At 37.2% G+C, this 15739-nt stretch overlaps 1 protein-coding gene across 8 annotated transcripts in view; it reads right to left on the reverse strand.

Annotated features, from left to right (window-relative positions):
• TNNI3K (TNNI3 interacting kinase) overlaps positions 1–15739 on the reverse strand; it is a 279187-nt gene that overhangs the window by 155941 nt on the left and 107507 nt on the right. For 3 of the 8 annotated variants that reach the window (XM_021096470.2, XM_021096473.2, XM_021096476.2), the window contains exons 12-17: positions 8650–8736; positions 8021–8077; positions 6854–6946; positions 6713–6770; positions 6393–6587; positions 5551–5655 (exon numbers count right to left, since the gene is read on the reverse strand). In XM_021096470.2, the coding sequence (XP_020952129.1) occupies positions 5551–5655; positions 6393–6587; positions 6713–6770; positions 6854–6946; positions 8021–8077; positions 8650–8736 (595 nt within the window). The remainder of the gene's footprint in view (positions 1–5550; positions 5656–6392; positions 6588–6712; positions 6771–6853; positions 6947–8020; positions 8078–8649; positions 8737–15739) is intronic. The other 5 variants (XM_021096471.2, XM_084964690.1, XM_084964691.1 and 2 more) reach the window with 2 other exon arrangements.

The following is a 15739-nucleotide window of genomic DNA, read 5'->3' on the forward strand; positions in this document are numbered from 1 at the left end:
ATTAACCATTCAATTATTTTATATTAGTTAATTTATTTTATTTTATTTTTTGTCTTTTTAAGGCCGCACCCATGGCATGTGGAGGTTCCCAGGCTAGGGGTTGAATTGGAGCTACAGCTGCCAGCCTACACCACAGCCACCAGGGATCCAAGCCATGTCTGCGACCTAAACCACAGCTCACAGCAATGCTGGATCCTTAACCCACTGAGCAAGGTCAGGGATTGAACCTGCATCGTCATGGATGCTAGTCAGGTTCATTTCCGCTGAGCCAATATGGGAACTCCAATTCACTTAAAGGAGAAATAAATAATTTTTTTTTGACAAAATTAAAATGCCACTGGTAACTGGTTTTATGCTAGATATTTACAAAGGTAGATCTGTGAAGAATTTCATGAGTGTCAAAGGCTCTCTCTTTCAAGACTTACTGTAGATGTTGCAATGCTCAATTAACTGGGCTGCATTCAAGTATTTGGAATTCTCTGCAAGATGGTATTTGCCAGTGAATATTAAATTCTTGGTGTTCCCGTTGTGGCTTAGCAGGCTAAAGACTTAATATAGTGTCTGTGAGAATGCAGGTTCAATCTCTGGCCTTACTCAGTGGGTTAAGGATCCAGTGTTGCTGCAAGCTCCAACATGTAGGTTGCAGATGTGGCTCTGATCCTGTGTTGCTGTGGCTGAACTGCAGAATGGCAGCTGCAGCTCTAATTTGACCCCTAATCCGGGAATTTCCATATGCCACAGGTGTGGCCTTAAAAAGAAAAAGAAAATTTTCTGTATAACCACTTAGAAAAGTCATAAGTGAAAGGAATAGCCGAGAGGAAACTCTATAATCTATGTGAACAGAGGAATATAATTGTACCCAATAGTTAGGTAATTAGAAAAACAATTAGTAATTTGTTAATTTGTACTTGATTGCTGTTTTTCTTTTAAAAAATGCAGGACTTGTATGTTTTTTATTCAATTGGAAGGCAAATGCATACATCAACTTAAAAATCATTATTAAAATTTTTAATCATTTTTTGATACTTTCTGAAATTTTCATTAATTTAGATGAATTCATCTTTAAAATTAAAATGAGTTTAGCCCCTAACAGTGTTTTCATTTGTTATTAGCTACTTGACCGTTTTAAACTTACCACTAAGTATTTTCCTTTATAGTCACTCAAAAACTGTCCTTCTCAGATCTAGACCTAGACCCTCAATTAATTAGTTGTGTTATATAAAAATAAATATCTGTATGTATGGGAATACTGTAGTGTTATTCCATCCTTGACATATAAAGGAACGAGTGAAGGATTAATGGCAGTAATGAATGGCATCTGTACATGCTTCACAGTTTACAAGATGCTTTCATATACATCTCTCTGTGGAGTGCCATGGCCACTCTGTTGGAAATATCTTATTGATTACAGTGCTGTTATACTATATGTAGGGATATATCCTTTTTTGATCCATATATGTTTGCAGTGATGTTTGGTTTCAATATCAAATGTACTTGGAAACGTACTTTCCCAAGAAAACAGCTGCTAATACCAAGTAAACAATATTAAAGTGTTCAGCTATAAACCAAGTTTTGCAAGTTCCAATGCCACAAAATGAATATATAAATTGCACCAGGTATAAATTGGTAATTTGATAGGTGGTGGGGTCTATGACAAATTGAAAAGTACATTCCTGCCTAAAGCTGTACATTTAAAAAATATTTAAATACTATGGGCCAAAGAAAACATCTATGTACCTCATATGCAACCTCTGCTCCATTGTAGTGGGACATGGGTGTAGAAGAAGAAATAAAGAAGAAACACAGAAGCTCAAGGAGATGATACAAGAAATAATTTGGATCACAGGAATTGAGCCCAAGGACTGAAATACATAGAGCAAGGCTGATAAATATGGTTGATATTCCTCCAATACCACCAGCCTTCTTCTAATGCTCTCCACTGATTTGGTTTTGTTGTTGTTGTTGGGCCAGCACAACATAGTTTTAAGAACTCTGTAAAGATGTGGCTGTGGACTTAATACCTTTAGTCATTTCCTTGAAGTAAATTGGAGATAATAATAACTGTATTGTTGAAATGCTGTGAAATTAACTGAAAGCATACATGACAAGGGCTTAGAAGAACTTCTTTCACATTGTAAACACTAAATAAATTCTCGTCATCATCACTGGAAAGAACCACTTCCTCAATCATTCCTTGAACCTCTTCTTAGTATATACTGAAGATTGAAATTAACTTTCAGATTCATATGGCAAGAAACTTACTAAGGGAAAAGGCATACTTTTTTCCTTTTACATGAAAAACCAAAGATAGAAGGGTCCCCTCTCTGTGGGATGATTGTAAGCTCAAATGGCCTCTTTCCTTTAGAACAACAAAAGGTAATGGACAAATTTGTCAGACCCTCTCTACCAGTAGCCATACCTGTACCAACTAGGCCATTACTTTCTGAAATGACATTTATAAAAAGCCTCAAGAATTTGGTTCAGATAAAAATGCACTGACTAAACACCTTTGTGTAAGATGCTATGTTCATTTCTGGAAATCTATGTTGAACAGAACAAGATCGCAGCTCCTGAAGCCCTGACATGCCCAGACTAGCTGGAGAGAGAAACATGGAAACCAGGTCATTTCAACACAAGTGTAACGTCTGAGTTCCTCACTCTCTTATGTACATCATTTCCTCTAGCTCTTTCAGTGGACTTTGTAAGCACTGTGCAAATGCAAGGATTAGTATGCTATGAAAAGACTGAGGAAAGATATGATACCTATCCTTCAAAGTCTATTTTTACCTCTACATCCTCCAGGAAGCTTTCCACTCTACTTCGATCTTTGAAGTTCTTTGAAAACTGCTGATTAATCATTTTGGTCCTTAATCATTTTCCACCCTAAATGGCAATTAAATTGCTTCCTGGGCATATGTTTTATGCACCTAAACAGACTGTAGTAAGCCCTCTGAGGAGAAGGAGGTACAACTCTTTTGGGCAGTATGCATGCTACGTTTGTGTTAACCTGAAAAACTGAAGGTTTTGTTGCCAGATTAAGAAGACTGATAGAAAATAGTCCACAAATAATAAATGCAAGAGTTTTATACTCTACTATATTGAGTACACCCATGACTCACTGTTTCATAAAATTTGAAGGCTTTTTGGTACGATTTAAATATTTAGGTTAGAAACAGAAAAAAATGGTAAATATAAACATATCTGTTTTAAAATATATGTTCTATTTTCACTTTTAATTCATAACTTTTATATTTTTGTTCCTGCTTTACAACCTGGTGGTAACAACTTACATTCACTCATAGTGCCACAGAGCACACATTTAGTTGCCCCACAAACAGAGCTGCAGCTAGAGAAAACTTTTAGCAATGACTCATTTATTTTAACAACATTCAAAGATGGTTGGGATGACAAAATAATATTCCTAAAACTTGCAAATCACCAGCCTGAGTTATGCTAATTTAGCACCTAAATCTGTTTCCTAAATAGTGTTACTGAAACACAAAGAAAAATGTGTTTATTAATGTAAATATTTTAAAAAGAGAGGTAAAGGAAATAACTAAAAACAGGGAAGAAATGACCTTTCTTTGAAAACTAGTAACCAATTGTAAGTAGACTGAGGAACTCTATGTGTTCACGTACAATATCTAAGATTCAACCATTCTCATATTTAATTTATTTTATCTCTCCTATATTTCATATATGTCTCTTCCTTTAATTTCCACTTCCACTAGTGAAATTCTGCTTTTCACTATTTATCTAGATCACCACAACTATTTCACCAGTTTCTTGACTTTCCCTTCAAGCTGATCTTTTACAAGGATGCTGGATTAATCTTCCCATAAAAGGAAACCCTCAGTGCTTCCTTCTTGTTTACAGAACAAAGTCTAAACTACCCTACTTTAGCTCTCACTAAATTCTGTGCTCTTGTTCCAATTTATTTTTCTTTCTTGATAGTCTACCTCATACACTACATATATCTATGAATTTCATCCATTAAAGTGAAACTATTCTGTGCTCCTAAACATGCCTTTATTGATTGATTGATTGTCTTTTTAGGGCCACACATATGGCATACGGAGCTTCCCAGGCTAGGGGTCTAATCCGAGCTGTAGCTGCCAGCCTACACCAGAGCCACAGCAATGCTGTGATCTACATCACAGCTCATGGCAACACCGGATCCTTAACCCACTGAGCGAGGCCAGGGATTGAACCCTGCAACCTCATGGTTCCTAGTTGGATTTGTTTCTGCTGTGCCATGATGGGAACTCCCCAAATACGCCTTTAATTTTCTAATTTCTATTTTCTTCACAACTTCCCAAAGCCTAGAATCTCTTCCAAATTCTATCCATCCTTTAGGGCCAAGCTTGAATGTTACCTCTTCCATGAAGTTTTTTTTCTAAAATTCTCTGAAATAATTAATATTCTTCTTTTTGAAGTTTTATAGAAAACATCATTATATCTTTAAAAGAATTTGTTATTTTATACCTAAAATGTATTTAGGTATTTTTCCTTGACTAGAGCATCAAAGCTCCATAAGGATGGAATCTATGGCAGTTTCACCTTGCAAATTCCACTGTGCCAAGTTTAAAGCCTTTAAACATAATAGATACCCAAGTAGTTATTCAACAAATGACTGAATGGAGTAGTTAATTAATATTCAGTAGTTGCAGAACTGAGGACCTTATATAAAGGAACATACATGGTATTTATTTGAACCTTACTGACAATCATGAAATGAAAGTTACTTATTTTGAATAATCTGGCTTGTTTCATAAACTAGTGGTTTATCAGACTGGTGGTTTTCCAGCTTTTCTCCTCGGTACCTTTGGGATTCCAGAGATATGGCCCAAGGATCTTTCTCTTTGGCAGTGGGAAATGGTAAATGAACAGAGTTCTCTGTCATACCCTCTGCCTTAAACTAAAGCTGCTTTATTTTGTGTACTAGTCTTCCTGTAAGACTTTGCTTGCAGAAAGCATTCACTGTATATATATATATTTTTAAATTGAAAACCCTTGAGGTTCCACCACCAAAATACTCTAATTCTGTTTGTTTCAAGTCTCCATTCCACATGAAAACATCTGCACAGGATAACCAGGTAAATGAGCTGCTGTGTTTTGGCTGAGTTTATTATTATAAGGTAAATATCAAAATAACACAAAAGTAGCATTTCAAATAATCTTATATCAGATCCTCCTATAATACCTGACATTGCATGAGACATGACATTCTATAATGGTCATTGATCTCAATTCTTGATCTGACTTTACTGGCCTGAAAACTAGATAGCTGATGAATCTTACAGACATCACTATCTTTCTGGACATTTTCTGTAGACTTAAAAGATCCCTGAGAGGCAGTTATACAGCTTTCTATTTCTGTAAAAGACAATGACAAAACTTTCTATCGCCTAGCCTATGGTAGCCTGTCCCCTTACCCACAGAGTAGAAGACTCTGATCTGCAATAAATCTAAAATGTATCTTTGATGTACTCTATCTTAGGTGCCTAGTCAGTTACACAATTCAAAGTTTATTACTTGGGGGGAAAATACCTGTTTAAGTCACGGTGTATAATTGGCTGCGTCAAGTTGTGGAGGTACTCCATACCTTTGGCAACATCTACTGCAATAATTAATTTAGACTGCAAATCAAGAATCCTAGGATTTAAAAGCAGATTTAATGAGGATAAAATGCTCAAAGCTGATACCATATCTTTCTAAAAGAAATCAGTAGTGTGTGTGATATGTTATTCTGTATCATTTCAGCCTTTTTTCTCCTTTATTGAAAGTTAAGCTAAAATTTCAACAAATCTGGAAAAATAGCTTTTGTATATCAGATAATGCTTAATTATAGATCAATTCAGATACCAACCACTCTTATTTAAATATTTGACTTGATTTATAATATCCGTAATATTATTTTTAACTTCTTTGCAATAACATAAAAATGAAATCCACTTTAGTTACCGAGTAAAAACCACATTCTAATGATCATATGCATAGATCTAGGAAATGAATTCAAATTGATTTGTATAAGACCATTCTTTCTTAAAACTTTTTAAAATAAATACTGTGGACCCCCCATAATTATTTTATTCTGAACTTACATATATCTATTTTACTGGGATGTTGGATTTAGTCCAATTATTAAAAACTTCAGTTATGAATTGAAATTCCTTGAATTTATCTCAAACTGGATTCCTGTTAAGAAAGCACAGAACTATTTCTACTCATTAAAACCAGTTACTGGCTATAAATTATTAGCCATATTTAAAATGCCACATTTTCTAGCACTCAGAGATTCCAGAAGGCAAAGGCTCAACTAAGCAGAAAGCCTGTGAGGTGTTACAACTGTAATTCCAGTGGCATGCTAAAATGTCAGTCAGAGACCATACCTCTTTTGTTCATGAAGGAGGGAGAATAGAGAACCCCCTGATATATACTGAGTGACGATGGCGAACTGGCTGGGATCATTCAAGCAAGCCCCCACAAACTGAATGACACAGGGATGATTGAGCCGGCAGAGAATGGACACTTCTCGGCAAAACATATCCACATCTGACTTGGAGCAGTAGGTGTTGGCGCGATAACTGGAAATGGCAGCAACAGGAAATCTTCAGTCAACAGATGAACCAAAAACAGGGCACACCAGGCACATGCTTCTCCAAGTTCACAACTCTACTCGCATGCTAAATTTTCTCATTTGCTTGCTTACCGTTTTATAGCCACTATTTTATTTCTGCATCGTCCTTTATATACTTTCCCAAAAGAACCTATAATTGTTGAAGAGAAACAAGTAAACACACACTATTTTGGGCCCGTTAAATGAAAACACAGTAGTATTTTCTTAGGTTACCTGAGCCAATAATCTCATGGAACTCAATTTCTGAGAGCTGAAGATGGAAATGTGAAGGCAATCCAGCTCTTAGGAGGAGAACATCTGCCTTCTCTGAAAAGAGGAATTATTTTTTTAAGTTAAAAAGCACACACGTGGATGTTCACACACATATGCACATATAAACTGAGCTAAAAACATCATTCCCTGGTAACATTTAATTTTCCAACTGTAATTGACTACTTGGAGATATGAAAGCCTTACCAGAAATGATCCCCATGCCCCTGCATTAAAAGCATCATGGTAAAGAGTCTTATATGGTCAATCCCTGTACTCTATCACAATAAGCTTAGTCAAATATCCATAAACTAAGCCTCAAAGAGATGCCAATTAGGAAACAAGCATATGAATTACTGAGAAGAAACATCCAAAATGAAAAATAATTTTAAAAAACATCAAATTCTAATTAGCTAAACATAAATTTATAGTTGAATATCTTTTATTTTCTTGATTCAGTGGTATTAATCTCTGTGCGTGACATAAATTCAAAAAGTTCCTAAAATGGAGTTCCCGTTGTGGTGCAGTGGAAATGAATCCAACTAGGAACCATGAGGTTGTGGGTTTGATCCCTGGCCTCAATCAGTGGGTTGAGGATCTGGTGTTGCCGTGAGCTTTGGTGTAAGTCACAGATGCAGCTTGGATCTGGTGTTTCTGTGGCTGTGGTGTAGGCAGGCAGCTATAGCTCTGCTTAGACCCCCTAGCCTGGGAACCTACATATGCCGCAGGTGCAGCCCTAAAAACACAAAAAGACAAAACAAAACAAAAAAAACAAAAACAAAAAGTTCCTAAAGTATTACTTGTATGGGATCTTTTGAAAAATAATTTTGTTCATTTTTCTCCCTATGACAAACCTTTCCAAATTCTACTTAAAGACAAAAATATTTATAATTTATATTTCACTAAAAATGTAAATATCTATAAGAATTTGATATTCTTTTAATACTAATGAAATTTTCAATGGTATACCTTCAAAGTAACATAGCAGATGAAGTTAATCATGGGAAAAATGGTCTGTTAATAATATTTTTTATGCTTGCAAAATAGTCATCATTCATAATATGTAAAACAAAATAGAGAGTTATCATGTGTGAGGCAATAAAATATAACAATTATCTCATATTAAAATACCTTTTGTCATGCTTTTAATCTTCCCCAGAGGGGATGGAACAGACACATAGGAGCCATCTAGAAATAAAATATATTATAGAGCTAAAAGTAGCGAACATTTTTTTTTCTACATAAAAGTTAAACATTATAAAAAGAAGCAGGTGACAAAAGAAATTTACTAAGAACACCAAGTGAGACTATAGCTCAAGCCCAGGTCTTTCTCTAGATACTGAAACTGTATAGCAAGTGTTTAATATTTAGAGTACATAAAATGATTAAAAATAAAAATCCAAGGCAGACTCCAGTAGATTTAATTTGTGTCTGCATTTGAGTATTCTCTGTCCTGCCTTAATAGGTTACTGAAATGGAAAATGACTGCTCTCATCTTACCCAGGCCTTCCCAGTCATGTACCAGCTTCCTAAACATCAAGTCCAGGGAATGTGAAACTTGGAGGAACTGCAGATTGCTGAGTTAGAAAGTAGCCTTAGTGGAGGCTTCTTTTTTTCAGCCTTACCCAGAGATAAATTCTCTTAAAGATAAACTGACATGCCTTCCTCCCTAGCCCCAGAATGATGGTAACAGAAATACAGGTTTACTTTTAGGCACAATATTGCACTAACAACGGAAAATTGAATAAGAAAGGGGGTACCTCCTCCAGGTTGAGAATATTCATTACAGGGCAGTTCATCCTGAGGTCTCTTATAATGCTTCAGGAGTGTGACAATTGCATCATGCCCTTTATAAAAAGACAAAGAGGACAAAGGGTCTTAATTTTTGTTTGATTTATTCAGCTCACTGACTAATCCAAAAATGACCAGAGGTAGCTTGAAACATAAGATGAATCTTAAGAGGTAATATATTGTAATAGGATCTTACTGCATTCATTCACTCAAAATAATTCATTAAGACCCTACTACCATTTTGTAGTGTATAAAATTATTGTATCACTAAGTCGTACACCTGAAATTGATATAATATCATAAGTCAATTATACTTCAATTAAAAAAAAAAGACTCTACTATATACAAGGTACTATTTTTGGTGTATGGGGGATACAACGAACAAGGCAATCACGGTCCGACCTTTAGAAGTTTAGCGTAATTGAACAAATAATAAGAATGATGAGAATTTCTAAATGAGTAAATATCAAGCGCTATGGGAGTATCTAAACAAGAACACCATTAAAAAGGTGAAAGACATATGGCAACCAGGAAAGAGAGACGGGTTTGTTACAACTGAGCATTACAGGTGGTGGGCAAATGTAGTATAGCAAGGCATTAAGATCTACTCAATATTCTGTAATAACCTATATGGGAAGAGAATCTGAAAAGGAGTGGATATATGTATGTGTGTACCTGATTTACTTTGTTATATACCTGAAACTAACACAACATTGTATGCCAACCCTACTCCAATAAAACTTTAAAAAAATACAAAAATAAAAACAGGTTATTTACATGGGTTTTTGTGTCAGGAGACAGCTGGCTGCCTGCTCATATTTATATTTTTCATTCACAGAGTTAGTCTTTTGCTGGGAATGACTGCCCACCCAGGGACAACCACTCCCTATGCCTCATGCATCTGACTGTGGCCTTGTGATAAATTCTCATCAAATCAATATGAGCAAAAATGATATCACTTCCAGGTCTGAAGAAGGAAGTAGGTTTTCCCTACTCTATCTGCTGGCTGGATGCAGGAGTCTCTACACCATATAGGAGGGGAGAACGCCATCCACTGCCAGAAACACCCATCCTGGACTGTTCCATGACTTAGAAATAAATTTCTATTATGTAACACCACCTTTAATTGTTAATTGAGTTTGTTAATTGCACTAGGCACATTTTATTATAAAGATAAAAATGCTAAATGCTCCTCTGACAAATAATTTTCAATAGAACTGAACTTTGATATTATTTTAGGCTTTAACTGTAAAAATCTTCTACTGTAGCTAATTTATACAAGAAGCAAAGTCGATCTTAAATACCCTGCCAAGAGACTTATGAAATGCAACAGAACTCATTTTTGTAAGGTTAAAATTTAGAAACTGCAAAAGTATAAGTGCTTACCCATCACGAAGGGTTCATGGTTAACACTGGTTTAAATACACCTAGCTAATGTATAGAGTATATGCTGTGAGTTGTGCCTGCATATTAAACCCTCCTTTCGGAAATCATTAAAATCAATAGGGTACTCAAGATCATAAGATGGAATGATTAAGATATTTATCAGCACTAAAAGCTTTTTCAAATGTAACATTCCAAGTCCAAATTCCTCAAAGAAAAAAAAATGTGATCATAATTGTTAAAACTCATAGCAAAACTGATATCTACAGAGTTAACAGCAAGTGTCCATTTTCCTTCTCTTCATGACTTGCAGATCTGTGATTGCTCTTAAATCACAGACATAGGTTATAATGAAATAATGAAGAGTCAGTCTTAATACTCTTTCTTTGGACTCCTGTGTGCTTGCAATCAGGGAAACCTCAAAATGAATGAAATTGGCCAACAAGTAAATTTCTAAAGGAAGAGCCTAACAGGCAGAAAGAAGGAATGATGCAAAGATCCCCAAATGGAAGAAAACATGACATGTTCAGAAAATGAAAGACAGCCAATGTGGCTGGAGCATCTCAGTCAAAGATGAGTGGTACCAGACTTGGCTGGAGAAGTAGGTAAGCACACATCATGTGGAGTAGTGCTTCTCAAATTTTACTGTACATATAAGGATCCCTTGGAGTGCATGTTAAACCACAGATTCCTAGCCTCTGCTCTCAGATTCTGATTGAAAAATTCTGTAGTGGGACCTGAGATTTGCTTTTCAAAGTCCCAGGTGATACTAATCAGCAGTCCAGACTTTGTTACTACTGATGTAGCTTTATAGAGTTAAAGGTTAGGATAAGGAGTTTGGATTTTAACGCAGATGAGAAGGGAGACTACTAGAGGATTTCAATGAATTGAAAGACATGATTTGTTTTTGCTTTTAAAAATATCCCTGTTTACAAATTAGAACTGATGATGCATCTTCCTAAGGCTGTTGTAAAGATGAAGTGAGATTATGTATGTAATATGCCTAACAGTCCTAACACATGAATATGCCTTTTGAATCTTTTCACTGCTTTTGACCCCCAAATTGTAAATGAACTTGGAAACTCATTTTTGGAACTTCAGATAATTTTTCTAAATACTGATATATATAAATTTCTATCGCTGCTATGTTATTTACCACAAATCTAGTGGCTTTAACAATACAACTTTATTGTCTTATAGTTCTGGAGGTCAGAAGTCCTCCCTAGTATAAAATCAAGATGTTGGCAGGGCTGTAATCCTTCTAGAGGCCCTAGAGGGATATCAATTTCCTTGCCTTTTCCAAATTCCAGAGGCACAGCATTCCTTGGCTTGAGGCCCCCTTTCTACATCATCAAGGCCATAAATGGCTGGCTAAGTCCTTCTCACATCATATCACTCTGGCTTTGGCTTCTGCTTCCCTCTTCCACCTTTAAGGATCCCTGTCATTCATTACTTTGGGTCCACTCGGAAAATCTAGTTTATTCTCTCTTAAAGTCAGCTGGTCAGCAGCCTTAATCCCATCTACAACCTTAATTCCCCTTTGCTATTTGCCATGTAAGGCAGTTTACTCACAGGATCTAGGGCATAGGACCTGGGCATCTTTGGGGGCTACTGCTTTGCCTGCTATCCTCAGTCATATGAAAATCTTTGTTTGCATGTTGGTACAGCTCTTCTTTCCCATTGCTGATGGCCTTTGAGCCTCAGGATAAATTAGCACTACCAACAAGAACGTCCTCTGGAATAAAAACAACACTTCACTGGTCCTGTTGCTGGATTCTTAGGTTCTAAGATTTTGTCTGCTCCTCTCCACACTCTCTGCCCCTAACTTTAACAGGACCTGTGGTGATTTTGGAGTTGCTCTCTTAACTAATTTGATCTTTAAGTGTTTGGGACTAGGAAAAGCAAAACAAATCAAAAACAATTTTTCTTATTTCTATTTTTCCTAGGAGAGGCTCCTTTGGGGAAAGAAAATAACTCAAACCACAAGCATTTACCCAAGCACAAAAACCTTAATTCACAGAATCCCGCCCTCCCTGCCTGTTTCAGCCCCTCTGCTGGACTGACTGTGCCTGACAGCCAAGAGGGCCTCCCACTTTCCCTAGCGAAGCAGAAAGCCACATCTTGAATCCTGAACGCCTGTGTGAGTCAGTGATCACACCCTTGATGTTACCTTTCATCTCAACAGCTCTCTTGGCTCTACTTGCTCTGAGCAGTTTTAATTTCCTGCCAGCACAGTGGCACAATTTGCTGGCATTTTCTTTAGGATGCTTTTCATCAAGAGCCTAATGAGTGCCTGGGTTCTGGCTGGTGATAAGTGTGAGGCTGCCAGGAAAATGCCAAGAGGCCCCCTCTACTCTGGAACGCATCTCTGTCTGATTTCCCACCTCCTGCTCACTGTGGGTGGAGGCAATGTGTATGGGAAATTCTCTTCTGCTATAGCTGCTCTTGACAAACTACCAGTGTATGCAAAGAAACCTGAAAACCACTAGGGCTCAGTGTCCTAAAACTTGGCTATGAGGATTTAAACAGAAAAATGCCTTGATGGAACTCACCACATGGGCTTGTAAGTCAAATTCCTGATAATGGATATACCCAGATAACAGAGGCACACTAATGGAACACATCCAGACATAATCAAACTTCCACTAACTAAATAAAATGTTGTCCCATATCGAAGAATTTACTATCTACATCCAAGTATTTTACTCAAATAGGAGGTTGCTACGTTATTAGCCTAGTACAGTTATAATAATGATTTGCACTTTGAGAGTAGTATTCATGGATGTCCCTGAGGGTTTTGGCAAATGGGACTCTTCTGCTGGCTTGAAGATCCTTTTATTTCCTGCTCCCCACTCTTCCAGTCCTGTCTGAATTCCCCAAATGCCATGCTTTCTCTCTGTCTTCTTGTGGTCTTTTGTTACTCATATTTGAGTGATTTTCCTTCCATCCAAACTTTCTGAATGGCTCTTTATTTTAAAACCTAGATTATTCTTTAAGGCTGTAAGTTCATCCAAAGGGCTGTTACCTGGACAGTTTAATATCTACATCATAGCCATGTACACAAGACAGGATTCATAATTATTCAAAAAGGAAAAGTACAAATATTATTCTTTCCTATAAAGTTGTCTCATGTCCCTACCATTTCATCTTAGAAACAATGAAGGCTGTTCACTGCTATGAGAAATTAAGAACATAGAAGAAAGTTTTCTATGAAAATCATTTTAAGAACTAGATTTGAAGATTAAATGGTGAATGACACCACTGCTAAGATCTTCTCCCTGACTTTGTGACTCAGAGGCCCTCTGGGTCCAGAAGTAAGTATAAAACATGGAGATTTCATCTCGATGACAGAAGCCAAGAAATGCTCATTGACCTCATATGCACCATATGCTCAGATCATCAAAGGAATAGCCTGGGCCATTCTTTATACCTGCCTCAAAAAATAAAACTCTCAGAGCAACAATATAGATGAGATTTTGTTCAATATTTTGCTAACCCCCTTCCCATCATGCTATAAACCCACTTTCCAGTAGCACTGAGAAGTGGGATCAGAGGATGGCTCCTGATGTTTGCTCTTCGATGACTGATTTTCTTTCTGACGGTCCTGGTCCCACACACTGTCAACTAAATCAGAGGCAACAACAATTCCAGACTTGCTACACCTTCTCATGACTTAAATCTGAAAGTTTTTTTTTTTTTTTTGCTATTTCTTGGGCCGCTCCCACGGCATATGGAGGTTCCCAGGCTAGGGGTTGAATCCGAGCTGCAGCCACCGGCCTACGCCAGAGCCACAGCAACGCGGGATCCAAGCCGCGTCTGCAACCTACACCACAGCTCACGGCAACGCCGGATCGTTAACCCACTGAGCAAGGACAGGGACCAAACCCGCAACCTCATGGTTCCTAGTCGGATTCGTTAACCACTGCGCCACGACGGGAACTCCCTGAAAGATATTTTAATTTTATATCACAAGCAAGGGGACAGGCCCCCTTTCACCCCAGGATTTATGTCCCTTAGTCAACAGGTGTAGACAAGAATGCCCCAGTCCTCCTTTATCTTGAGATAATCCACAAGGATGAATGGTTTTGCCAAAAGGAAATTATATACAAACTGAGTCATTTAGCATTTCACTTTCCTCTTTTTCTCCCTTCCCATTTTACCTTTATTTCCCCTTCCTTTTCCTGCCAAATATTTGTTGAGCTCCCAGTAGAGACCAGCTCAAACATCTTGCCAGGGAAGCCCTCTGTGACTTCTTAAAAAATTTTTTTTTGTTATAATTGATTTACAATGTTCTGTCAATTTTAGCTGTACAGCAAAGTGACCCAGTCACACACACACACACACACACACACACACACACACACACGTATACATTCTTTTACTCACTTTATCCTTCATTATGTTCCATTACAAGTGACTAGATATAGTTCCCTGTGCTATACAGCAGGATCTCACTGCTTATCCACTCCAAATGCAATAGGTTGCATCTACTAACCCCAAACTCTCAGTCCATCCCACTCCCTCTCTCTCCCCCTGGAATGACAAGTCTGTTCTCCATGTCCATGAGTTTGTTTCTTTATTGTATATAGGTTCATTTGTGCTATATATTAGATTCCAGATATGTGATATCATATAGTATGTTTTTCTCTTTCTGACTTACTTCACTTAGTATGAGAGTCTTTAGTTCCATTCGTGTTGCTGAAAATGGCATTATTTTTTTCTTTTTTATGGCTGAGTAGTATTCCATTGTGTATATATACCACATTTTCTTAATCCATTCATCTGTCAATGGACATTTGGGATGTTTCTGTGTCTCGGCTATTGTGAATAGTGCTGCAATGAACACAGGGGTGCACGTATCTTTTTCAATAAAAGTTTTGTCTAGATAGATGCTCAGGAGTGGGATTGTTGGATCATATGGTAATTCTATATTTAGTTTTTTGAGGAAACTCCATACTGTTTTCCACTGTGGTTATACCAATTTATATTCCTACAAACACTGAAGGAGGGTTCCTTTTTCTCCACACCCTTTCCAACACTCATTATTTGTTGACTTGTTAATGATGGCCATTCTGACTGGTGTGAGGTGATACCTCATTGCAGTTTTGATTTGCATTTCTATAATAATTAGTGATGCTGAACATTTTTCATGTGCCTGTTGACCATCTGTATATCTTCTTTGGAGAAAAGTCTACTCAGCTCTTCTACCCATTTTTCAATTGGGTTGTTGGTTTTTTTGTTGTTGAGTTGTATAAGTTGTTTCTATATTTTGGAGATTAAGCCCTTGTCAGTTGCATCATTTGAAACTATTTTCTTCCATTCCATAGATTGTCTCTTTTTTTTTTTTTTTTGTCTTTTTAGGGCTATACCCATGGCATATGGAGGTTCCCAGACTAGGGGTCAAAATGGAGCTGTAGCCACCAGGTCTACACCACTGCCACAGCAATGTGGGATCTAGGCCAAGTCTGAGACCTACACCACAGCTCACGGCAACGACAGATCCTTAACCCACTGAGCAAGGCCAGGGATCAAACCTGTGTCCTCATGGTTGCTAGTCAAATTTGTTTCTGCTGAGCTACAATGGGAACTCCTCTTTTTTTTTTTTTTTTGTGGTTTCCTTTGCTGTGCAAAAGCTTGTAAGTTTGATTAGGTCCCATTGGTTTATTTTTGTTTGTA

The sequence above is a fragment of the Sus scrofa genome, chromosome 6, assembly GCF_054392235.1.
Source record: "Sus scrofa isolate SSC_HxYL_T2T_F1_AM1 chromosome 6, Sscrofa_HxYL_maternal_Yorkshire_Landrace_v2.0, whole genome shotgun sequence".
In the NCBI taxonomy this organism is placed as follows: Eukaryota; Metazoa; Chordata; class Mammalia; order Artiodactyla; family Suidae; genus Sus; species Sus scrofa.